The sequence below is a fragment of the Syngnathoides biaculeatus genome, chromosome 8, assembly GCF_019802595.1.
Source record: "Syngnathoides biaculeatus isolate LvHL_M chromosome 8, ASM1980259v1, whole genome shotgun sequence".
Classification (NCBI taxonomy): Eukaryota; Metazoa; Chordata; class Actinopteri; order Syngnathiformes; family Syngnathidae; genus Syngnathoides; species Syngnathoides biaculeatus.
The window spans coordinates 30,732,600-30,759,320 of NC_084647.1; the positions used below are offsets into that span (position 1 = coordinate 30,732,600).

Here is a 26,721-nt window from a genome sequence, read left to right on the forward strand (position 1 = left end):
TTAGCCGAAGTAAAACAGAATATATGTGCGTGAATGAGAAAAGTAGAGGGGGAAGAGTGAGGCTACAGGGAGAAGAGATAGCGAGGGTGGACGACTTCAAATACTTGGGGTCAACAATACAGAGCAATGGAGAGTGTGGTCAGGAAGTGAAGAAACGGGTCCAAGCAGGTTGGAACAGCTGGCGAAAGGTGTCTGGTGTGTTATGTGACAGAAGAGTGTCTGCTAGGATGAAGGGGCAGTTTACAAAACAGTGGTGAGGCCGGCCATGATGTACGGATTAGAGACGGTGGCACTGAAGAAACAACAGGAAGGTGAACTGGAGGTGGCAGAAATGAAGATGTTGAGGTTCTCGCTCGGAGTGACCAGGTTGGATAGGATTAGAAATGAGCTCATTAGAGGGACAGCCAAAGTTGGAAGTTTTGGAGACAAGATTCGAGAGAGCAGACTTCGATGGTTTGGACATGTTCAGAGGCGAGAGAGTGAGTATATTGTAGAAGGAGGATGCTGAGGATGGAGCTCCCAGGCAAAAGAGCGAGAGGAAGACCAAAGAGAAGGTTTATGGATGTGGTGAGGGAAGACATGAGGGCAGTTGGGGTTAGAGAGGAAGATGCAGGAGATAGGCTAAGATGGCAAAAGATGACACGCTGTGGCGACCCCTAACGGGACAAGCCGAAAGGAAAAGAAGAAGAAGATAGTCTTTTTACTATAATTGCATGCTACAATGAGCCAACGCAAGTTAAAAGAGATCAGAGGTAAGGGGTACGCATATACTCCCCCCAATCCCTTTCAAGCATGTGAAAGTTTGTCTGCTCTGACCTTGTTTTTACTTTAATCTACCTTCTAGTTTTGCATTGTTTTATTTTTGTTCTTAATTTTTTTTTCATTTGTTTTTTCATTTTTTACTCTTGCTTAAATATTTGAGGCCCTGTAGCTCAGTGGTTAGAGCATTGGTTTGGTAAACCAGGGGTTCTGGGTTTGTATCCTACTGGGGTCTCCACTCCCTGAGAAGGTGGGCTTGGTCTGTTTAGTGACGTGGAAGTAAACATACATTATGAGGATGTAATATATTGGCAGGCTATTTCCTGACTGGAGTGTCATCCTCCCCGTCCGATCCACTTCCATGGTCGGAGATGTCAGCCTTGTTGACAAGGCCGAGCCCGCCGCCGGCCTTGTTGGCCGGGGTGGCTCATTTCGCCGCCGAGGTGCCTTATCATGGCCTCGAGCCGGGCTGCTTTCCAGCGTTGTTGTATCATGTGGCAGCCTTTGCAGGCGAGCCATCACGGCAGCCTTCACAGCCGAGCCAACACGGCAGCCTTCGTGGGCGAACCCGAAGCAGAAGCCGTCCGATGAACACATCGACACATTTACCATCTCTGTCATACGTACACGCATTTTTTCTTAACATTATGAGAGACGGATTATGTGGTCCGCCCCAAACTATTATTTTTTTTTTAGTAGCTGTATACACACCAACCTGTCATTTGGAACCCACGAAGCTCTCGTAATTTGGACCCGTGCAATCCATCTTTCACGACGAACCGGGTCTCTTGCAAATTTATGAAGGGTAAATCCATCCTCCCGAGTGTTCAAGCAATGTCCAGCAATGCAATGCGCCGGCATGTTGGCTAACACGAAGGAAGAACGAGCTACCTTCCCGGAGGTAAAACTAATAGAAACAAAAGAGCCCACCACTTGAGGGCGGTCCTGCCATATATGTCACTTCCTGCTTCTTCTCGAAAACAAATCCCTCGAGAGGATTTTCATGGTGGGAGTTACAAAAAGCTGTATACGTCAAAATCATTGTTTTGTGGTGAAAAAACCCATGGGTCTGTGTTCATTAATAACATACTAAAAATCATGCATTTCATGACAGTGGCCCTTTAAGCAACTCTGATTTTTGATGATGATTATGTCAGTTGAAGCTACCACCACCTATGGTGACTATTTCTTCCTGCTTGTTCAATAATGCAATTGAAATAGCAGCATTGGCTGTTTTTATCCTCCAAACCACCTGTTATGGATTTTACACGAGTGGTGATGGACTATTTGGAAAAAAAAAAAAAAAAAAAAAAACCTTAACATTACTTACCTTATTGCAGTGGAGGGGTTTGTGTGTTATGATGATCTTTGGCGGTTGGTTGTCTGGTGCTTTACGGCTGCTGATAGGATCACCCATGGTGAACAGATTCTAGATGGGGGACCAGAGCACCAATCCATGGCGTAAATGACCCCTTATGATGCTGAAAATAAATGGACCTACAGAAGGTACGAATAGTACTTCAACCCCCCTTAAATTTTTCACTCTTTGCTATATTGCAACCATATGCTAAAATCATCTATCTATCTATCCATTTCCAGAATCAGAATCAGCTGTAATAGCCATGTATATAACAACACACAAGGAATTTGTCTCCAGTCGTTGGTGCTAGCCTAGAGGCCCCGTAGCTCAGTGGTTGGAACACTGGTTTGGTAAACCAGGGCTTCTTGGTTCGTATCCCACTGGGGCCTCCACTCTCTGAGAAGGGTAGCGTCAGGAATGGAATTCAGTGTAAAAAAAATAAAAAAATTGTGCAAACATATGTGTGTGTTCATCTGAGATGACACGCTGGGACAAGCCGAAAGAAACTTTTAGTTGCTGCTGGCCTCGTATAACATTCAGAACAAAGAACAAATTAACAAGAACAAAGAACAAGAGACGTTCAGTTCATAGGAACTATTCCTTGTAAGAGTCAAAGTTGTCCAAGATGCAGTCTTCGTCATTTAGAGCAGTTAAGAGAGCGTCAACTCCCCACATTATGTTCAGCTTATACAGAGTTCCCGTACCCATTCGCTGTTCACCTTTATATTACGGTGAAATGACAATCGTGCAAAGGGAGCAGTTTTCAAGTGACAAATTGTGCAATATCTGTAGTATATATTACTAATATTAATACTAATACTGATCGGACCACCATGAATGTGAGAGTATGTTCCAACAACAGCCCAAGGCAAAAAAAGTAGGTTCGCTGATCAAGAATTTAATGACTTAATTGCAAGAGGGGAAAAAACAGAATGCCTAGTTTTGATTTGCTGCCTAATGAAAGGAGCTGGAGAACCTAGTAGCCAGGATGTCCTTTGGATCTAGTTTGAGTGCCGTACAAGTCTTCAAGGGGGCGTAGGGTGGTGCCAACAAGATACAAGGTACACACCACTGATTGGATGACTGCTGTGTAGAACTGTCTCAGCAGCTCTTGTGACAGGCCGTGGTTCCTCAGAAGCCGCGAGCAGTAAATCCTTTGCTGGGCTTTTGGATGGAGTTGATGTTTGTCTCCCAATACAGGTCCTGTGCGACTGTAAATCCCAAGAATATGAAGGTCTCGATGGTTGACACAAGACAGTTGGACAGCATGGTTGGCAGTTGTTAAAATAGTTTGTGTTCATTCTTTTTTCTCGTTAATGTACATACAGGACCCCATATTTACAGAAAAAAAAATGAATTGTTGAATGGCCCCGGGGCCTGGGTGGGCAAGCCAGAAGAGACAACGTGAGTCCTCTTTCTAGTAAGTCACCACCTGTGGAAGGGGCACAAGATGTTTGAGTGTGTACTGAGCTGTTTGGCGGTCAGTGGGATCTGATCCCTGAACACCTGTCCAATCCCCAACTACAGTACCTGGCTTTAGGGAGGAGGGATGTCACCTCAGTGGCAGGAAAAGACCCAGAGCTGGTGTGCGAGACAGAGATTTTCTGATTGGATGTAATTGGGCTCAACTCCACACACAAGTTTAATTCCTGTACCATTCCGCTTGATTGAAGAGCAGGTGTGAGTATATTTATCAGCCCCTGACTCAGTGCCTGTATGTTGGAATTTACCCCGGTGCACGAGAACGTAGCCTCCCTATACATTCGGGTGGGGGCACGGGTCGTAACTGTTGTTTCTGCCGATGTACAAAGCAGAAGTTCAAAGAATCCACCATTTCTAGAGTCTTTGGAGTGGGTGCTGGAGAGCCCACTGGGGACTTCCTTTGTATGATGGGGACTTCCAACACTCACGTGGGCAATGAAAATGAGACTTAGAAGGCAGGTAAAATGAGCATCTTTCTCCATCTTCAGTTGGCTCTGATGATGGAGAAAGATGCTCGTTTTACCTACCACACCCAAAAGGAATGTTAGAGTCTATTGGAAACATCTGACTGAGTCCCCTGTAAGAACGAGCTTCAACTCCCATCTCTGACAGAACTTTGCCATGTTCTGGTGGAGACGGGGGACATTGAGTCAGATTTGACCATGTTCAGTGCCTCCATTTTTTAGGCAGTTGACTGGAGGTGGGTGTATTTGGATGTCAGTTTCCTGTCCATGAGCCGTCACCTTATCATGGTGGAGGAGTTTGTGTGTCCCGATGATCCTAGGAGCGAAGTTGTCTGGGGCTTCACACCCCTGGTAGGGTCAACCATGATAAACAGGTTCTTGGTAAGGGGTCAGATAAAGCATAGTCAAAAGAGCCCCATGATGGTAGACAGAAATGGATTCAGATTTCCCTCACCGGGGCCACCTTGAGACCCAGGTTGGGATGGAGGGCTCGAGGTGAGTGACTGCTGGCTGAGCACAGCCAGAAAAGGTAACATGGGTCCCTCTTCCCATGGGCTCACCACCTATGTGAGAGAGGCCATAGGGTGCAATGGTACCTGGGCGGGACTTTGGCGATCCGTTCCACGGCTACAGAAACTGGCTCTAGGGACATAGAATGTCACCTCACTACCAGAAAAGGAGCCCAAGCTGGTGTGTGAGGTGGAGAAGTTCCTACGAGATAAAGTTGAACTCACCTATATGGACCGCTTGGGGTCTCGTTCCAGTTCTTTTGAGAAGGGTTGGACTGTGTTCCACTCTGGAGTTGCCCACGGTAGGATGCGCCAAGGAGGTATGGGTGTACTAATTGTGCCTGTACGTTGGAGTTCACCCTGGTGAATGAGAGGGGAGCCCTCCTCCACCTTCCAGTGGGTCGACGCGGACCTGACTGTTGTTTGGAGCTATGCTATGTTTGGATCATATCTGGAGGAGGGGGTTCTGCTGGTGGTCTATGGATATGGGGGCAATCATAGTTGACACGCTCTGCAGTCTCATCCCCCAGGGCGCATTTTCTGCAGATGGTGTCCTGCCAATCTTGGCCAACCAGTACTTCAGGGCGGGATGATGACCACACCGGAGCTGACTCAATGTCACTTGGTCTTTGCATCCGTAGGTAAGTCTGCTTGGCGGTCGTAGATTTGTTGCGTTCATACATGGGATGCCGAACGTCCATTGTCGCCCTACGCATCATTGCTTTTGACGTGTTGTAATGTTGGTCGACTTTGGTTTGGTCCGCGACCGATCCAGCTTTCGCCTGGGCATCTGCTAGCTCGTTGTCAGTGATACCTCCAACTTCAGGAATCGTCTCTATGTGGCATTGGAGATTCCTGCCAACAACGAGAGCAAATGTGGGTGTTTTTCCGAATGTCTGGGCCCTTGTTGCTGAGGTGGCTGACTGGAGCTGTGGCCGTAAGGTGGTCGGTACTTGTCGTGGTGGAAAACCCGAACACGTTGGTGTACACCAGCTGTGAGGGACCCCGTCAAACTGAAGAAGGAGTCTTATCTGGCCTTTTTGGCCTGTGGGACTCACAAGGCAGCTGATAGGTACTGGCTGGCCAGGCGGAATGCAGCTTTGGAGGTCGCTGAGGCAAAAACAAGGGCATGGGAGTAGTTCGGTGAGGCCATGGGATCCACCCTGAATTCCTAAAGGCTCTGGATGTTTTGGGGCTGTCTCGGTTGACACGCCACTGCAACATTGGCTTGATAATGCCACTGGATTGGCAACTGGGGAAGTTGTCCACCTTTTAAAGAAGAAGAACTGGAGAGTGTGTTCCAACTTTCGGGGATCACACTCCTCCCTGGTAAGGTCCATTTAAGGGTTCTAGGGAAGAGGGTCTGCCATGAAGCCAAATTTCAGATTCAGGGGGCACCGTAGTTTTCATCATGTATGTGAAAAAGTGGACAGCTGTAGCCAGGTCCTCAAGGTTGCGTGAGATTTTTCCGACTAATCTACATGTGTGTTGTGGATTTGGAGAAGGCATTGCACTGTGTCTCTCAGGGTGTCCTATGAAGGGTGTTCTGGGAATAGGGGTACAAAACCCCCTGATAGAGGTTGTTTGGTCCCTGTACCACTGGTGTCATAGTTGGGCCCACTTTGATGGCAGTCAGCCAGATTCATTTCCAGTGAGAGTTGGACACCACAAAGGGTTCCCTTTTTCATCCATTTTGCTCATTACACTTGACAGGGTTAGATCTCACCTGGTTTGGTGACACCAATATCGTGTTACTGCTTTTTGCAGTTGACATGGTACTGAAGCTTTTAACAACCAGTGATCTCCAACACTTACTAGAACGGTTTTTAGCTAAGTATGAATGGGCTGGGATGAATATCAGAACATCAAAACCGAAGGCCATTGTCCTCAGTCTGAAAAGGGTGGCTTTCCCTCTCCGAGTCAGAAAGGCAATCCAGCCATGAGTGAAGGAGTTCAAGTATCTTTGGGTCATGTTCATAAGTTCACCATGTGTTGGCCTCTGTAATGTGCTCGCTAGAACTGTCCGTTTTTATGTTTTTCGTTCATCTCTGGACACAGATACACAAGGGAATCTACCCCAGCCTTTTTTTCATCAACTGTGGCAAATCTACTCAATTTTCCATGCGTTACTCACCAGGGCAGCGAGTGTGGTCTTTAGAGCATGGAAGCGATGGCGGTGCAGGGGGTAGTGATCCAAGTGAATCTCCCCATACGGGGACACAGATTGGCATTGCCTTTGAGCCACCTCACATATCTACACTTCTTTCCCAACAATATGGATGACCTTCATATTCTGATAAAGACCTGCAAAGACTTTGGAGGTTCCACAACCCCGTGCTTCATGGAAACCTGGCTTTGTGAGGCTGTCCCCGACGGAGATGTTCTCTTGCCTGGCTTTGATCTTCACAAGGCAGACTACATCGCAGAGTTTTCAAGGAAAACAAAATGCGCTGGTATATGCTTCTGGGTCAATGAAAAATGGTTCACAGACATCATGCAGCTCCAGCGCACATTGCAGCCCGCTTTTAGAATCGCTGTTTTTTTAAATGCAAGCCATTCTACTCGCGGTCTCTTTTTGGCTCCTTTAGTGGAGTGCCTCAAGATAACATGAACGTAGCACTGCTTATGCTCCCTGAATAAATACATGAAATTGAGGAGAAACATCCGGAGTCACCCCCATTATTCTCCAAGACTTTAACAAAGCTAAACTCAACTGCGAACTCCCTAAATACAGGCAGCACGATAACTGTCCTACCAGGGAAAATAACATTTTCGACCACTGCTGTACTACTGTAAACCATGCATACCCTGTGCGCAGCTGTGCTCCTCTGACCACAACTTAATCTACTTAAAACATACATACAGGCAAGTACTTAAATGTGCGAAGCCTTTGTTAAAATCTGTGAAAAAGTAGACCAGAAAAGCAAAAATAGAACTTCAAACCTCTTTAGACTCCACAAACTGGACTGTGTTTGAAAATTAAAATTGCAGCCTGAATGAATATACGGACATTGTTACATCCTAAGAGAGGTGTGTGTACCAACAAAGTCATTTTTCACATTCATAAATAACAAACCATGGTTCACTGCCAAACTTAAGAAACTTCACCAGGCTAAAGAGGTCACATACAATAGTGGGGGTAGGGCCATGTACAATTGCACACAAAAAAAACACTTGACCAAAGGAATTATAATTGCAAAGAACTATGCAGGAAAGTTTGAAAAACAGTTAGTGCTAACGACTCCAAATCAATCTCGCATGGATTACAATTGCTAACTAATTTTGAGTGAAAATCTTCCCCCCACCCCCCAAATTGAGAACAATACTAGACTATCTGACGATTTACACAGCCTCTACTGCAGATTTGAAAAGGATAGTTTCACACTCACTAAGCTGCACCACCAACTCCAGATCTCAGACTTCTGCGTTGAATATCCACGAACACAATGTGAGACGCCTCTTCTAACAACAAAAGATGTCTCAGGTGCCTCAGAGTATGAACGACTCAGGGGTCGAGCAAATCACATTTCGACCAAAAAAAATCACCGTAAAAAATGCCTCGGAGTTAGACCAAATTCTCTCCGTCTGAACACTTGAGCAAAGCTGAACCCATGCTGAAAAAGCAGCCGAGTCAAGCCGAGTGATGCCAAACACAGACGAGACAAGCCACTGTCTACTTCGTGTCACACAGGCAGTCATAGTGTGATCACGCACATTCGCGAGTGCTTCTCCAGATTAAAAAAAAAACATTTTTGAGTACTTTCTTTGTCATGGGCCCAAAGAAAGACAGCAGTGCCACCAGCAGAAAAAGAAAAGGAATGTTGAACCACAGTGGATTTAAGAAAGGAGATATTAAAGGTGTTTGTTACGGTTCTTGTGAACTCATATCCTAATGGCTAAGTTGACTATTTCGACTATCCTAAACAATAAAATGGTAATGAAAGACAGCTAGTATTCCCAAAAGAGTGATTAGCATTACAAAGCAAAGGTCACAGACAATAGAAGAAATGAAGAAGCTACTGGAGAATTTCCCAGTGAAATCGTGGAGGTGAATTCAGCCCAAGACGTCTTCCTTCCCTCTCTCCATATCCATCCACTAATGCCAACACACTGCGACCCAAAAGGTAAATTTTACTTTATTTTTTATTTAAGTTGCTTTAAATGTAAGCATTTTATTTACTAAGAAAAAGGGTGTATGTTTCTACATTAATTAAAATAGGAATTTACTATTTGAATGTTGGTAACGGAGGAAAGTAATTTACTCTATTTTCCGGACAACAAGCCGCTATTTTTTAAATACCTCTGGAAACCCACAATGTCAAAGCTAAACACTTGGGTCCATCACACCCTCAATGCTTACATGCAATATCAGAGTAGATGAATTCTAGCATTTTAAATCTGAACCTAGGTATAACGTAAACTTATGAATCTCAAGATTTAAAACTAATGGATTGCTTTTCTAAAACGCATCTTCAAATATGTCAAATAACTTATACACACTGTCGGTATAATACACTTCAAGATTTTTTTTAGGCGGAAAAACTTGCAGATTATGAAAAAGGAACTATGGCATTATTACTTTCCCCTGATAGTCCTTTGTCAATAGCATGCCCTGAATGCATTGAATTGGTAATGCATCCGTAAACAGAATAAATTGTGCCAAAGAAAAAGTGAGGACTGAGAAAGGACTAAATAATAAACACAGCACAGCCTAAAATGACTGAAAGCACAACAGACAGAGACCCATTGGGAATGCACGCCAAATTGCAAGGCCTCTGTAATGTGTCCTGTGAGTCTTGGGCTTTCCCATGTTCCTCACCAGGGTCTGATGATGCATAGTGTTGGCATGGATGGAAACAAGGCAACTGAATTGCTACCCAGCCAGACTTGTTCAGGGAGGGCGGGAATGAACAAATAGAGGAGGAGATTGGTCGGAGGGAAGGGATAGGAAGAGAGGGAGTGTGATAACAGTGCAGGGAAGACTTGGAACTCTGACATTGTGTTTCTGTGCAGCTCGCTGCACCCGGCCGGGTATTACATTGGAACAACACTTGGATTATGAGAGCCAGCTCTCTGACGTGCTGTACACCGTGTTGACATGGTAGTGTAATTTGAGTACAAGAACCTGTACTGAATGTGCCCTTTGAAGTAAGGTGCAAAGAAATTACTTTTGTACTTACTTTCTTTGTCCTTGCTTTCTTTCTGGATATAGTTCTATTTGTGTCAAGCAATAGCAGTGTGTGGTGTTTTTTACTGTGAGTTGCTGTTTCTTCAGCTGCTTGAGTCTTGGATTTCATTATTTGACAGAGACAATACTCCTATGCAATGGTATTTATTTGTTACGTTGAAGCATGCACATTCAATAAGCATGTGCCTGTCAGTGTGGATCTGCCGCTCCCATTTAGTCCGTCAGCTTTCCTGTTCTTTTGACCTGGGAGTGGATTTTAATGTGACTGTGAGCATGACACAAAGATAATTACACTGCATTTATGTTAAAACAATGGCATTTTGGTAGAAGAGGCGGATTTATTTGGAAAGTTTTCCATCCCCTTCTGAAGGATACTATACTTTTGTCATTTTTCTTACTGTTCTTTGTTCGCTGTAAACACAGGTATGTATTTGAGGCATGCCCAGGCACTGCCCTGGTGTTGGTATGCATCAGCTATCGCAGAGTTTAGTGCAAAGTCTGATTCTCATTTTCTGCTTTGTATTATGTGTACAACATTGTCTAGAAAAATGCAACAAAATCTGATTGTTTTTTGTCATTTTCCCATACCCATTTCTATACCATGTTGATGTTTTATCTCTGTCTCTGTTATCATTGTACCCTAGATAATAATTTTATTCTTCCTTGATGTTCTGTACAACCTTTGAATTATTGTAAATGACTGCATTTAATCATCAGAGATTTGAGTAATTTTTTATACTCACATCAAGAGTAAGGACAATCAGAGCATGATCTGAAATTAATATTGGCTCTATATGAGAATGTGTCAATCTACATGTCTCTTTTTTGTATGCAAAACATATATTCCAGAATGACTACTATCTACTTTGGAAAAGTATAATGTCGTTCTTTGGAGTGTTTTTGACGCCAAACATGGACCAAGCCCATTTCTATAATCAGACTTCAACATTGTTTTTCTTGAAATTATGCCCTGATCTGAAGGTTGTTTATCTCAATGTTGATTCACCACACAGTTAAAATTTCCATCTATTAAGAGAGTTCCTTCTACAAATGAGTTTAACACAGATGAGATTTCTAAAAAAAAAAAAAAAAAAAAAAAAAAAAAAGCTGGGTCATCTTCATTTAGGACATAAAATTTAGAATTTAAGTTTCTTTTTCTTTTCCTTCCGGCTTATCCCGTTAGGGGTCGCCAAATCTTTTTCCATTGTCTTTTTCCATTGATATTTTCATTCCTCCTAAAGTTCTCACTGTCAAAATGTAGCAACCGCCTTTATTGGCATGTTTTACCAACTTTGAGGCTTAGTGCTTTATGCACTAGGATGGCCACACTTCATTTTCTCCCCTCTTTGCATGATGAACTAAAAACGTGACCTACCCAGTCCCTCCTCAGTCTTATGTTGTTCTTTGTCATTCAGATGGATCTCTTGGAGTAAGGCAATTGAGCAATTAAGTTTTTCAACTGGGACTTTTGTTGTTGTTGCTTTTTTATGGAATGATTAAGAACATTTACATTATAAATAGCCACCTTGAGTACACAATTTGACTAAAAACGGACAAAATACGTATCCCGAGAGCCACATACAATAACACTAAAGATCAACAACAATGCAAAGAACACTATAGGGTCATGGGAATGAAGGAGCCTATCCCAGCTATCATCTAGCCTTAAGGCAGGGTATGCCCTGAACTGGTTGGCAGCCAATCGCAAGGCACGCAAAGACAAACAACAGTCACACTCACAATCACACTTTCGGCTCCAGGCCATTTAGAGTGTCCAATCAATGCATGTTTTTGGGAAGAAACCGGCGTACCCGGAGAAAACCAACACAGGCGCAGGGAGAACATGTTTTTGGACCAGGTGAAACAAACAAAAAATAAACACTGTATCTGGAAAAAACGCAGGTACAAGGAGGTCACGCAAACTCCAAACAATAAGGCTACGGCCTGGATTTGCACCCATAATCATTGAACTTTGAGGCGGATGTATCAACCTGTCATCCACCCTGTTGCCATGTAAGCTAACTCGTCAAAAAATAGAATCATGCCACAGTTACATAAGTCACATACTTCTTCATGTTATCACTCATGTAAATATTGTTGTTCTGGGCTCTAAGTTTGCTTATCTTATTTATTTATTGCCAATGCTATTAAAGTGCCTTTTTCTGATTATGGAAACATGTCCCTTTTTTAAGAGTAATGATCACATTGTTATGAATGTTAACAGAAATAATAACTGCTCATAAATATTTTAGCCCTATTCTTGAAAGGTTGTTTTGGCTATAATTTCAACAACAATGGGTCCTGACTGTCCGACCGAGACTGTCTTAATATCCTAGGTCATTCTAAGTGCAGTAAGTGAATAGGGAGGGAGTATCTTTAAAGGAACGTGTTTAGCGTTTCACCCAACATCAAAAAAAGTTTCTCTGTTGCAGTGAGTCCTAATATAAGCGAGACTGGTGCTTCATAGATGGTTCTGAGAACGTATGCAAATCCTTAAGAAAGCTCCCATTGCTGTTTGTGGTCCACTGTGTAATACACAGGGACAATGGGGAGCTTTACCCTTTAAATGGAGAGCCGGTCAGGACTCTCACACTGCTAAAGGTGCATGGCAACCTGGGATAAGCAAGGCTTGACAAAGCTCTTAATTTGTCATCCCACACAGGTGAAACATTAGTCAATGTTCGGTTAAAATCAACAAAATGTCGTTTGATGCGATACTGTAATTTCCTTTTTTTAACCAAGGAAGGCAGGTGAGAACAGCCTCTAATTTAAAATACTGACCAGGAGGGAAATTAGAGTTCAGTGTCTTGCCTGAGAATACTTCAGTGGCAGACTGTTGGAGCCAGAATTGCAACCACCTAAAAACAAACTTCAGCAGAATTATACTTCTCAGGTTACATACTCATTTTTGAGTCACAACCAGGACTCGAGGGCGGACCCAAATGCACGACTCGGTGGACAGGAAGGCAGTTAGAAGAAAGTCTTTATTCATTCCAAAGTTGCAGCACAAGCAGCAGGAACAGGAGCGACAGGCTTACGGGGTTAGTCAGGAAACAGGCGTTGGTCGATAGACGGGAGGTTGGCGTCAGGAATGCGGAAGTGCGGGAACGAGGCATGGGTGGCGACGATCTGGCAAAGACAGATCGTCCGCTGGGTCCTATAATTACAGGGGTTACGGATGTGCTAGAGCCTATCGCAGCTGCAGTATCTTTGGTCGAGAGAGCGGGTTCACAAAAAAACAGTAGCCAGCCAGGGCACATATAAACATACAACTATTCACACTTATAGGCAATTTAGAGTCTTCCATCAACCTACCACATGTTTGTGTGATTTGGGAGGTAACTGGAGAAAGCTCACGTAGCACGTGGAGAATGTGCAAACTCCACACAGGCGGTGCCAGCATTTGAACCCCAGTTATCAGAAGTGTGAGGCAAATGTTCTCACCAGTTGTCCACTATTCCACAAAACAAAAATCCCAAAACAGAAAAACAAAAGAAAAATGCAATTTTTTCACGAGGAATAACATGCTGGAATACAATGTTTGTGTTGCAAAATGCAATCCTATTAAACAAGATTTTTAATGCCTTTAAAAAATGATAAACACCTCCCATAATAATACTTTAAAAAAAATATTTACTGCTCGTGTAGTGTATGGTATCTGAGGTGCTGGAAGTTATTTAAGGCACAATTAAAACCTGTCAATTTGGGGTCCTTTTCTGAAGACTGAAATGTAAATAGATATTATTTTCCTCTTGATTGATAACAAACTCTGTTATCCATGTGTACCACAGGCCACAGGAGAGAACCTCTTAGTGGACAGTGTGCTGCAGATGGCCTCTGATGTGGAGGACACAGTGAAGCGCCAGGGATGCAACTTAGAGGATCGATCACGCCTCCCTGCTGCCCTCTCCTGTCTAAAGAGTCTGACAGAAAGAGGTGAGGTGAATGAGAAATTTACACTGTTTGGAGGGTAGATCTCAAACTCAAATTCACAGAAGGCCAAAATTAAAAACTTGGACTAAGTCGCTGGCCAAACTAAATATTTATTGAAAAATCTCAACAACATCTGGATGTTTTCTCTTCTATCAACATATGTCATGTTAAACTTTTTCTGACTAAAATATATTTTAATAGTTTTTGTTAAACTCTTTTGAGAAGAACAATTAACGAATCATTTCTCTATAGGTTTTAAAATCCCTTTAAACACCGTAAAAAAATAACTTGCTTTGATGAAAATTAAATCTGTCAACTATGAACAGTCAAAAGTTGACCAAAGAAACTACCAATCCAAGCTTAGCTTTGTTACAAGCATGATACATGGGGATAGAACCCAAATGCAAGGTGAGTGTGTGGTTTTACAAGGGTGGTTTAATGACCATGGCCCTGACAGTACCCCCTCCCAAGGCCTGACCCCAGACGGGACAAAACAAAAAACAAAACACCAACCTAGAGTGGATGGAAGGGGGCCGGAGTAGAGCTCAGATCCCCACACTAGTCAGTCTGATGGCCATCCAGGCCACCATAAGTGAGGCCCTTGGTCGAACAGTTCAGGAGGTCGACCAGGATGCCAAGCACCAGGGTCCTTAGGGCCACTCAGGCGGATGTCCGTGAGGATAATCTCAATGGCAAAGCAAGATCCAGACAAGAGGAACAGATGACGGCCATTCGTCGAGGACCACTGAGGCAGAAGCAAGAGGTGGCTGCTGGTACAGCAATACTGAGGCAGGAGCAAAAGGCGACTGCGGGTTGAGCACCCTCGAGACAGGAGCTCGAGATGGCTGCTGATCGAGCACTGCTAAAGCAGGAGTGAGAGGCTGATGCTAGTCAAGCACCACCGAATCAAAAGTAGGAATGAGAGCAGGCGTGGGAGGTAGCGGCACTCCTGCCACAGGAAGAACAAGGTAGTGGTTGCCGGTCGTGAGCTGCTGAAGCAGAAGCAAGAAGTATTGGGCGTCGGTTGGGTGGCCCTGTAGCAAGAGGCCGAGGGTTGCCTGAGCGGACAAGCAAGGGGACTTCGCCATGGGCCGGGGGCTGCCAGGACACGAGCACAAGGTGAATGCTGTGGGACAGGCTGCGGGCCCAGTATCAACGAGTTATGAACACGTGGTGGACACTGCTGGCAAGGTGTTGCCGCTGAAGCAAGGGCAAGGCAGCGGCTGCTGGTCGCGAGCCGCTGAAACAGGAGCGAGAGGCAGCGGCTGTAAGCATGAGCAGGTGACAGCCGCTGATTGAATGCATCTGCTGGACAGCACTGGCGAAAATTGGTCGCCGCGGACTGGGCACCGACAAAAGAGGAGCAAGAGGTGGATTCCACAGGCCGGGCGACACTGCAACAAAAACTAATGAAGAAGCAGCACCTAGTCTATTAATCTCCTCTAGTGATCCAGGTCTACGAGGACCGCAAACCGAGAGGCCAAAGCGGACTGCTCTTTAAGGTGGAGATAGATGGCAGTAAGTTTCCCGTACCGCTGTGCTCGAAGCCCTGTCACAAGCACGGACTAAGTGTAAGACTTAGACTCCAAGGCAAGGATGGGCTTTTACAAGGGTGGTTTAATTCAGGCAGAGGTCAAATCAGGCACATGTAAGCAGTCTAAAAGGCAAGATCATAAAAGAAGAAACGAGGTTGAAAAAACTAAAAGCTAAAAACATTCCACATGATAAAAACAAGACTAGACTTGACAATGGTGGCACAGGAATGCTGGGACCTGGTAACGAGGCACATAAACTGACAAAGCAAGAGCCAAGCAACAGGAACAGATGCGTTGAGCACTGCCAAGGCAGAAATGACAAGCACTAACGAGGTAGGAGCGAGAGGTGGCGGGTCCGGATCGAGCACCGCCGAGGCAGGAGCAAGATGCGGCTGCTGTTCGAGCACTGCTGAGGCAGGTGCAAAAGGCAGCCAGTATTTCAAGCCATGACTGTAGAAAAAGATATGCTTTTTCTCAACTGTGTAACCCCAATGAGGATGCCCGTTATATTTTATTTGTGACTTGGTGTTTTTCTCGTCAGTGGGACTTTAATGTTGCATGTTTTTGGGATGTGGGAGGAAACCAGAGTGCCCAGAGAAAACCCCAGGCAGGCAAAGGGAGAACATGCAAACTCCACACTGACTAGAAGCTGCAAATGAAAGCTGAAGACGTCAGGACTTACAGTTAAAATCACTCATGAGTGTGTTCACTGAGTTGTACATCGTTCCTTGAGCAAACAAATTATAGATCACAAACGAAGTTCAATGAATGCATCACTTGTGTCTCACGGATAGTGAACAATAATTTCAAAGGAAGAATCACGCTTCAGTTCTTCAGCACATCAAGGGCCTCATATACACAAAGTGTGTCTGCACAAAAACTTACTTTTTCACAGTAAAGTTAAAAAATATAGAGTGAAATGAACCTGGGAAACTGTTCCAATAAAAGTGAACATCAGAGACACATGAACGATTAGTGCTCAGGAGCATTTGATTTCAACAATGTAAAGAGGCAAGGGCTCAATGTATTTGTTAACCAGTGCAATTAATGAATTTGTGAGGACACCTATTAATTTGGCAGTTTTGTGGGACAACTGGTTAGAACATTAGCCTCACAGTACTGAGGACTGGGGTTCAAATCCTGGCCTCGCCTCTGTGGAGTTTACATGTTCTCCCCATCCCTGCGTGGGTTTTCTCTGGCCGCTTCAGTTTCCTCCCAAACCCCCAAAATATGCAGTAATTGGAGACTCTAAATTGAGCATGGGTGTGAATGTGAGTATGATTGTTGTCTGTCTCTATGTGTCCTGCAATAGGCTGGCACCCAGTTCAGGGTGTAGCCCTCCTCATGCCCGATAACTGCTGGAATAGGCTTCTGCACACCCGTGACCCTCGTGAAGATAAGTGGCACGGGAAATGGATGGATGAATCAATTAAGTGACCAGTTCAGTGTAGTCTGCCTTTTGCCCAATGTTAGCTGGGATAGGCTCCAGCATTCCCACGACCCTTTTGAGGATTCGTGGACAATGAAAATGGGCACCTATTAATTGACCAATTGACTGATGTTGTCCATTACCCTCACAACTGCTTGTTGTGACTCTGGCACATGCACTGAAAAAAAAGTCCTTTGAATTTACTTAATTGGAACTTGTAGATCGGTTGCACATGATTAAATATGTTAAAATTAAAAAACCTTTACGAGAAGAGGGGCTAAATGAAGTCATTTTATCACATTTTAATCACATGCATGTTCAAATAAAGTACATGCAAAGGACTCTTTTTATCAGTCTGCCCGGGTGCAGCAGCAGCCAGTTGTTGGAGCATAATTATTTTGGAAATGCAGGGGTTTCCGGAGCAGATGTAAAGCAATGTGGACGAATCCCCCAAAAATATAGCACATGGCTGTGACTGCACTGATAAAAAAAACCCTCTTGTACTAAAAACATGTGATTCTAATATTTTAATCATGTGTAACCAATGAATATGTTCAAATGATCCATCCATTTTCTGAGCTACTTATCCTCACAAGGATCGCGATAATGCTGCAGCTAATTCCAGCTTTTTTTTGGGAAGGATATGGGGCATAACCTGAAGCGGTTGCCAACCAATCGCAGATGTTCAAATTAAGTAAAGTCAAAGGGCTCTCCCGTATATTCAAATAATCACTTGAGTAATCAAGCAGGAGTCCAAGTTTTTGGTATTCCTTTTGATATGCTTATGTAGTTCTATTTGAATTCAAAAGATTTGTTGTAAATACCATACATACAACATTTACGCATTAACTACATCTCATAGGGCTGAGTTGTTTGTTCTTCTTCTCCGTACTCAACGAGAATGTCGTACCAGGGCTCCACCGACTGCCGGAGACATTATACAGACTGTCCTTACAGGTTCGTGGTTCCAGTTATAGACCAGTGTAAAGACAAATGTGCAAAGGGAGCGCTTTCAAGTCATGAAACGTGCACTAGTGTAGTGTATATATTACTAATAATTAAACTGATTGGACCAGCAGAATGTGAGGGTGTGTCCCGACAATAGTGCAAGGCAGAAACTAGTAGGGTCACTGATCAAGAATTTAATTACTTAATTGCAAGACTCACATCCCTTAACACTTGACTGACGCTGACTGCTCATTGGCCATTTGGTGAAGATTCGAAAGTGAGTGACAGAACGCATCAACAGTTCTGTTTTCGCTCCCAACTAACTTGCTCACCTCTTAACGGTAGAGAGCGACCAAGCAAAAACAACACATCATTTCAAAAACTGATTTGGTTCAGTTCTCTCATGAAAAAGATTTTTTGTTTGTAAAACACTGGAGGCAATCAAAATTACTCAATCTGTAGGGAAAAAAAAAGCCGTGCGGCTGTGTTCATTTTAGATTCCAAAAAAACAGCAGCTTTATCATGCAGCTCTTAAATTGTCACTGTCCAATTCAGCTCTTTTCTAGTTTGAGATGTTTTAATTGTTGTTATGGCAGTGGATATGGCAAAATTTGCACTATCCCTATGGTGTTGCGTACAGACACACAATCAGCTTCTTCATTGTCATTTAAGCGAATAAATGTTATTTTTTACAGGGCCCAAAAACAATTCCAATGAAGTTAGGATGTTGTGTCAAACATAAATGAACACAGACTACAATGATTTGCAAATCATGTTCAGCCTATATTTAAACAAATACACTAAAGAAAGTAAATGTTTTGATCATATTTTGACATCAAAAAGTACCGGTGCTGTACTATTGAATATACATCTTACACAAGCCTGTGATATCACACGAGTAGAGATTTTGGTTATGTTTCTATCAGATGGTTTCCCAGTAGAGTGAAGCAAACAGACACAAGAAACCTCTACGTGACCTAATCTTTCCACCAGAGAAGCTCGTTGTGTTGTTGTACATATGGTCCATTGACGCCTTTCAGTTACCCATTGAAAGGAATTTTTGTTTTTCACACATGCCCACCCAAATTGGGTAATGGCTTGTCCAAGGTGTGCCTCCCTCTTTCCCATTCAGCCGGGCTAGGATCTAGCTCACCTGTCATCCTAATGATGAAAAGTATTATAAAAAATGGATGGATCTGTGACATGAAGCATAAAATTCCCATTATTGATTGTGCGTCATTGTGAATTTTATCTGAGCAATTATGAAGTGTGATTGTAATTTTGTGTACAAACAATATATACAGTTCTAACTTGTTTATGTCTTTGACACTGACTGTTAGGTGGAGACCTGAGGCGCAATTCCCCTCAGCACACTGATGGCCTCCCTGCTGTCACTCATTCCAGCAAACAGCAGCCCACAGTTAGCCAAGGTCGTTCCATCTCCATATCCGTAATTCCATGTTGGGGTGACAACCAACCTTACCTACCGTCTGAGGAAATGTTTGATGCCTTTTCGCTGGACAGGAACACTCCGCCCACACTCCGAGCTTCTAAGATACAAACGCCCAAAACGGCCCATACACAACCACCTCATTCCCGTAAGTGGCTGCAGCTCATGCCCATCTCCACTGGACCAGCACGAAGCAAGAGTCATGACTTACAAATGGTGAACCGCACTGAGGAGCCTACAAGCTACAAGTGGGTTGAAATGTTGAACTCATGACAATACCGCCAACATCTTCTGTTCTGTCATTTCTGTCACAAAAAAGGAACAATTCATTTTAAACATAAATTACATCTAGTTTAGTAAAGACGAATCTATTTTATTATTTTATTAACCTAAAAAAAATGAAGATTCAAGTAGAAAACATGAACTTGGAGTCACTGGGCGGCACGGTAGCACAGCTATAGAGTGTTGGCCTCACAATTCTGAGGACCGCGGTTCAAATCCTGGCCTCACTTGTGTGGGGTTTGCAGGTTCTACCCGTGCCTGTGTGGGTTTTCTCCGGGTACTCTGGTTTCCTCCCACATCCCAAAAACATGCATTCATTGGACACTCTAAATTGCCCCTAGGTGTGATTGTGACTGCTGCTGTTTGTCTCAATGTGCTCTCCGATTGGTTGGCAACCAGTTAAGGTGTACCCTGCCTCCTTCACGATGACAGCTGGGATTGGCTCCAGCAATCCTGTGACCCTTCTTAGGATAAGCGTCTCAGAAAATGGATGGATGAATGACATAGTTCTAGTTTTACGTAGACTGTTGATTTGAGTAGTCTATTATCTTGAACACCAATCATCTTTGCACAATACTGCACAAGTTGTTTCCATACACATTCAGGTTTGTACTATAATACAGTAACCCCTCATTTTTTGCGGTTAATTGGGACCAGAACCACCCAAGAAAAGTGAAAAAACGCAAAGTAGTTGGGGTTTTCTGGGTACCAGAAAATTTAAAATATGTATACATATACAGTATTTGTACTTTTCATATTTGAGACAAAAAGCGGTATTTAGTTTAATCTTTACTTACAAAACCATATAAATATAATAGGGGTCGCCACAGCACATCATCTTTTTCCATGTAGGCCTATCTCCTGCATCTTCCTCTCTAACACCATATACCATCATGTCTTTTTTCACAACATCCATCAACCTTCTCTTTGGTCTTCCTCTCGCTCTTTTGCCTGGCAGCTCCATCCTCAGTACCCTTTTACCAATATACTCACTCTCTCACCTCTGGACGTGTCCAAACTATCGAACTCTGCTCTCAAACCTTGTCTCCAAAACATCCAATTTTGTCTGTCCCTCTTAAGAGCCCATTTCTAATACTATTCACCCTGCTCACTCCTAGCGAGAACCTCAACATCATCATTTCTAAAGCCTACAGCTCTGCCTCCTGTTGTCTCTTTAGTACCTGTATCATGTATCAGTATCATGGCTGGCCTCACCACTATTTGATAAACTTTGCCCTTCATCCGAGCAGAGACTCTTATGTCACATAACACACCAGACACCTTCCGCCAACTGTTCCAACCTGCTTGGACTCGTTTCTTCACTTCCTTACCAGACTCACCATTGCAGTTGAAGTCGTTGAGCCTCGCAATCACTTCTCTCTGGAACCTCACTCTTCTTCCTCCCTCTTCACTCCTCCCCTTTCCAGTGCATGGCTCCAGCTTTCTAATTGTTCCTCTACCTGATCCCTGCTTTCAATGCACATCACAATGTCATCTGCGAACATCATGGTCCAAGGGGATTCCAGTCCAGTCTGTCAGCCTATCCATTACCACAGCAAACAGAAAGAGGCTCAGAGTTGATCCTTAATGCAGTCCCACCTCCACCTAAAATTCTTCTGTCACCCCTATTGCACCCCTCACCACTGTTCTGCTGCCCTCATACATGTCTTGCAATATTCTGACATATTTCTCCACCACACTAGACTTACACATGCAGTACCAGAATTCCTCCCTTGGTACTTTGTCATAGGCATTTTCTAGATCAGGGGTCGGCAACCAGCGGCTCTAGAGCCGCATGCGGCTTATACTCTTACGTTGTGGCTCTATTTTATGACGAGAACTCTAGTGTGGACCCAAATGCATGACTCGGTAAGCAGGGAGGCAGTTAAAGGAAGGTCTTTATTCACTTCAAGGTCGTAAGCCAGGAGGTCAGTCAGAGAGAGGAGCAGTATCAAGCATGTTAAGCTGACGGGGTTGGTCGGAGGACAGGCAGAGGTCGATACACCGGGATTCAGGATCAGGAACAAAGAAGTGCTGGAACGAGGCTTGGATGCCAACGATATGGCAAAGCCAGACTGTCCGCTGGGTCCTATATATACTAGCGTTCATTATAGTAGATGAGGCGCAGGTGTGCACCTGGGACCTGCACCGCCAGGGCTGGGACCGGAAGGACAATGACACTCTGCGTGGCTTGCAAAAATAAATGTCAGCTTGAAGTGTGTTATTTGTCTCAAAAATGTGTATCATGTCTTCTTATTAAGTCAAAATTTTTAACCCTTCTTCATACCTTGTGCAATTTCGGTGAGGCATTAAAAAAAAAAAGCTTGTGGTTCTGATTTTAAGACCGACCCTTAAAATTCCCGCCAAGGCCACGCACTCATTCGCGGCGCACAAGCCCTGCGTGTTGTAGCTAAAGCACACAATTAAGTTGGGTGTTTGATATGGCGTCCTGCCGCTATCAAAACAGCGAGAGCACAAAAGCAACACGTCTAGCTCGTCTTTGCTCTACGTTGCCCAGACTGTGTTGCTAACTAAAGCAGCGGTGGTGGATGCTGTCATTATAAAACACATTGATGGGCTGCATAAGTACTGTAACATTTGTATTATTTGTATTACATTATGAGTGTACGTCTTTAAGAGCGGGGGTCGGGGGGTGGGTGTAAGGTAAAGTAGGAAACAGTGTGACAGAGCAGCGGTCGTTGTTAGAGAAAGTTCTGTGTGCTGCCTAAAGAAACCAGTGGCTGCCTCTTTTCATTTTTTACAGTACGTATATGAATTGTGCCATTGGATGGAACAACCAGTCACCTCCCTCACTCATTGAATCACATTGCAAAATGCCACAAACTGAATAGCTGTACGTTATATTTTCAATTTGCATTGGAATTTTTTTTTTTGCGCTTAAAGCAGAATATCTCCGAAGAGACTGCATCAGCGGTGCACATTTACACACTTGCGCAGTTTAGAGGGAACATTGGCTGAAGTTTTTTTTTTTTTTTTTTTTTTTTTTTGGCAATTGACCAAGACTGCCTCGCGATGGTCGATCGCGATCAATGCATTGAGCACCCCTGCTATAGACTTTTCGACCACGTGACTACATCCGGGGCACCTGGCCATGTTGGATAGGTTCACTCTCCTGACGCGCTGTTCACTTTAAGGCTTTTGCATATAGACCAGCGTTACACAAATGTTTGTACGACTGTTAAAAGTGACTCATGATGGCTAAAAAGACTTTGGAAAGTTATCGGTGCTCATTAGATGTTGTTTCAAGAAACCGTTACGACAAGAAGTGTGCTTTGATCGATAATATCGACCCATATGCCTTGGGGAAACACAAATGGAGCACACAACTGTGGGCGTCGATAACCAATCCAAACATCGTCCAATATCTCATCTTCTCGACATGCGATTATACCATGGACCAACTGAAGAATTACAAAGGTCTGAGGCCTACAACCAATTCATCAATGGCTGGGTTCGTCATGCGGCGGTATCCATTATAAGTAACTTGTGTCTCCACACTGCTAAGGTTAGTTTACCGCACAATTCAATTTCAATATGTACCGCGTGATTAAAGTCAGCGTTATGTTAAATTATGTTGATTATACCAACGAAAGAGGTGTAGATTATTATTTTCAGTTGTGTTACCGAGAGAGAGAGAGAGACAGAGAGAGAGAGAAAGGTTCGACGAGTCCCAAGTGGGGCCTGGACCTTTTTCTCCACTTCTATGGCTACATTTTTAACTCAACTCACGAAACAGCTAGCAGTGCAGTAACTTGTTTTTGCAAACTTATTATAATAAAACATAAAATACAGATTTTGGAGACATGCATTGCATTAACACACAAGTATTGTGCTTGGCTGCTAGATCCGCTCTGCTAGTGCCACAGTTGTCGTCGTTTGGTTGAGAACTGCTCCATTTTCTCGCACTGGTTCTTGATCACAGCTGGCAGTCGAAAGAAAGACGCTTTACAACGCCTGTTTGAGCAACCGACAACATAGCAGTGCTTCCCTATTCATACGCCTTTCTGAAATGATTTCTGCTGAGTTACATGTGTTTACGCAAATTCACCAAACCAAAATGGCACCTGCGTTCTAAATTGGAAGGTGTGTGACGTAAGTCGAAAACAGTCTATAGCCCTGATTTCCAGACGCTGTGCGCGGAGGTTCAGGAGCAGGAAAAATAAATATTCAGGTAATTATTTTGCAAATATTTATTTTCATTGTTCAGTGAAATAGTTCTCTTTCCAAATTGTATTGTAATACTAACCCTCGGCAAAGGGCAATGAGGAACAGGAGTCATGGCTGGGTTTGTAAGCTGCTTTTTTTAATTCACACTCGAACAACAACAAGCTGCTCGGTTATACTCACTACTCATCTACCTTAATCCGCCCCCCTGTGCTCGTAAAATGGTACACTCATGATTACAAATCTTACAGTATTTTGAAATTCACGCCAAGGCTCCGGTTCACGCTACGAAAGCCCAAAGGCTTGATGATAGATTGATAATTTGAGTTCAGCTTTTTAATTCATTTGAAACAAACCTGAAACTGCGATTTTTCACGAAGAGTTAAAAATGCATTTAATGCGTTTAATGAATAAAACGTAATTTTCTGAAACATGGATGACTGGTTGGATTTAATAACAGTATTTTACAAGTGTAATGATGTATATAGATATGTAGGTACATTCTTTAGAGAGTGTATGGACACAAAAAAGTATATATATATATATATATATGCAAGATTGCGTCCTCATTTCTGATGTCAAGAATGATGTTTGCGGCTCCCAGTGTTGTCTTTCCCGTGGAAACTGGATCAGAATGGCTCTTTGAGTGTTTCAGTTTGCCGACTCCTGCTCTAGATCCACAAAGACACAATGTAGCTCCTTCTGACCTTCTCTGTACGTTTCCACTCACATCCTCAAGGCAAATAATGAATCTGCTGTAGTCTTTCTCGGCATGAAACCACACTGTTGCTCGCAGATACTGATACTAAATTGTTCCTTTGCCACTCTGCAAGCGCAGTGTGGATTACCATATGGGCATAGTCAGTGTAAATGTTAGCCGTGACTCCTTGGGCTATGGCTAATGCAGTTTTGACAGCTACTATTTTGGCTCTTTGTGCTGATTGGAAGCCGATTAATTTTTCGGCCACGAGCGTTGTGAATGTGTCTCCCGTCCATTGAATTACTGTAAATCCAGACTGTAGGCCTTCTGGGCCTTTGAAGCAACACCTATCTGTGAAAAAACTCACTTCTGGGTCGCTTACTGGTGTGTCATACAAATCACTTCTGAGTGCATTTTCTTCCACAACTCGTCGTGTGTAACAGTGTGGTTCTCCTTCTATCAAACCGTCAGCCATATTGATACCTTCACGTGTGAACAAAATATTTGGTTGTGTCAAAGCCGCCTCAATTTTTCTTTGCCGCCCTCCTGTCATTGCAAATGCTTGACTCATAACATATTGAACTGTCCTGTGTGATGTTTGGATGGTCAATGGATGGTGCATAACAATGTGTGATGTTTTTTTACCAGTCAGGCCAGGGTGGATGCAAATGCTACACATATACTGAGTGTCTTTGCTCGTATTTTTCAAGTGTGGTGGAGGCATATAAGCAAACATTTCGCTCACCTTGTCCCCCTTTCTGAAAAAGAACAGCAGTAACGCTGCTGGCTTTTTCAGACACATCCAGGTAAAACATTTTGGAATAGTTAGGGATGGCGAGCGCAGCAGCAGAGGACAGTTGCGGTTTTAAAGCAATAAATTAGTCAGGTGTTCAATGGAGAGGGTGGGTCTAGTTTCTCATCCCCTGTTTATTGACAAGTGCCCGCAGTGAGTGTGTTATCAGGCACATGGTGTCGTGAGTAATTGCACAAGCCTAAAAAGGCGAGCATTTGCTTGACGTTCGTAAGCTGTGGGAGAAGGAGACATGGCATTGGCAAGGAGATATTTCTGTAACGTTTGTAATTGTAACATGGTCAATTGGGATTCAGCATTTTTACATTTTTCTACTTTTGTGTCAATTTCTTTGGTGTGTTTCCTCAAATAAAATTTCAAATGAGTGAGCCATTTATCATGGGTGGCTCCAGGGAAGTTCTCATTATTCTCCATCACCTGAACAATAGTTTTGTGTACGCCCTTTAATATGGAAGCACGGAAAAATTGAGAATATAGTGCGGTATCAGTGGGCTGGTTTCCGGTTCACTGAGCGAACTCAACCAAAGCACGGTCAATAAATGAATCAGCATTCTCATTAGATTTTGGAGCAAAGACCAGGTCGGACAGTACAATCTCAGGGAGGGGAAACAATGCATTCAAAGCACCGAGTATATTATCAAAGTCAGTGACCGTGAGTGCGTTACCGTCAAGGAGGCTGCCGACAGTGGAACGAGACATCCAGATGTCGAGCTGAGAGAGTGGGGTTGCTTGCGTCATCAGCACTTTCAAATCACCAGCAGTCAAAATTTGCCCAGTTGTATTACGCTGAACAGCCCTCAGCCAATTCGCCCCTCCACTTTCCATCGGAGGAAGTTCCTGTAACAACATTCTCAAATTGGATCGAGTGAATGGTTTGTGAGTAATAAATCATTAACACTGTCTTCTTAATTGAGGCGGTGACACCAGCACCGAGAGCCACAGCAACATTATTGTGTGATGAGTCCATGGCTCGTGACAGGTGGGTTGGCTTCTCCCAACACATACAGAGACATTTGCTTTCTCACAACCTTCACTGAAATTCCCATGCTTAACAATCTAGCCTTTTCCAGCATACAGAAGAGCTTTTCAATTACTCTTTTACTCTTCTCACTCTAACAGACAACCTGTTTTTTTTTTTGTGGACCTTAAAATCAATGTAATATTTCAAGTGAATATACATACCGCCAGTAAAGTGACATTTTTTTCAACCATAAGATTTAAAGCAGTCATTGAATCAACAGGTAAACCATTTTTCTCTCCCTCGTAATTCCTCATCACAGACAGGAATATTGTTTGTGTCGTAAAATCATTCACCCATGGCAAGATCTGACATGCATAACAATTGATATGTTACAAGAAAATAAAGGCACATCCAAAGGTGACAAATCGACACAACCATGATTTCTTTGGAATGCATGAGTTACAAATCTTCTGAGATGTGACAAATAAATATTGCTCAGAACAATATTTATTAAAGGCAGAAATTACAAAGTGCCATGTTTTATCTTGCACAAAATGCTATTTTTGTGCATTCCAGCCTGTAATTGACTATAAATCTTGTATTGATATTGGACTTCGAGTGCCCGCTGATTTAAAAAAAAAAAATTAACATCGCTCTCAACTTTTTCCTTTCTCACCACACAGCACTTTTCCACTTCTTTCATCAACATGACCAATGACACTGCA

The 26,721-nt window shown here is 43.4% G+C and overlaps 1 protein-coding gene across 4 annotated transcripts in view; it reads left to right on the top strand.

Moving 5' to 3' along the window:
- Positions 1 to 26,721, top strand: part of LOC133505125 (kinase suppressor of Ras 1-like) — a 72,240-nt gene that overhangs the window by 8,921 nt on the left and 36,598 nt on the right. For all 4 annotated transcript variants that reach the window (XM_061828085.1, XM_061828086.1, XM_061828087.1 and 1 more), the window contains exons 2-3: positions 13,554 to 13,698; positions 18,948 to 19,305. In XM_061828085.1, the coding sequence (XP_061684069.1) occupies positions 13,554 to 13,698; positions 18,948 to 19,305 (503 nt within the window). The remainder of the gene's footprint in view (positions 1 to 13,553; positions 13,699 to 18,947; positions 19,306 to 26,721) is intronic.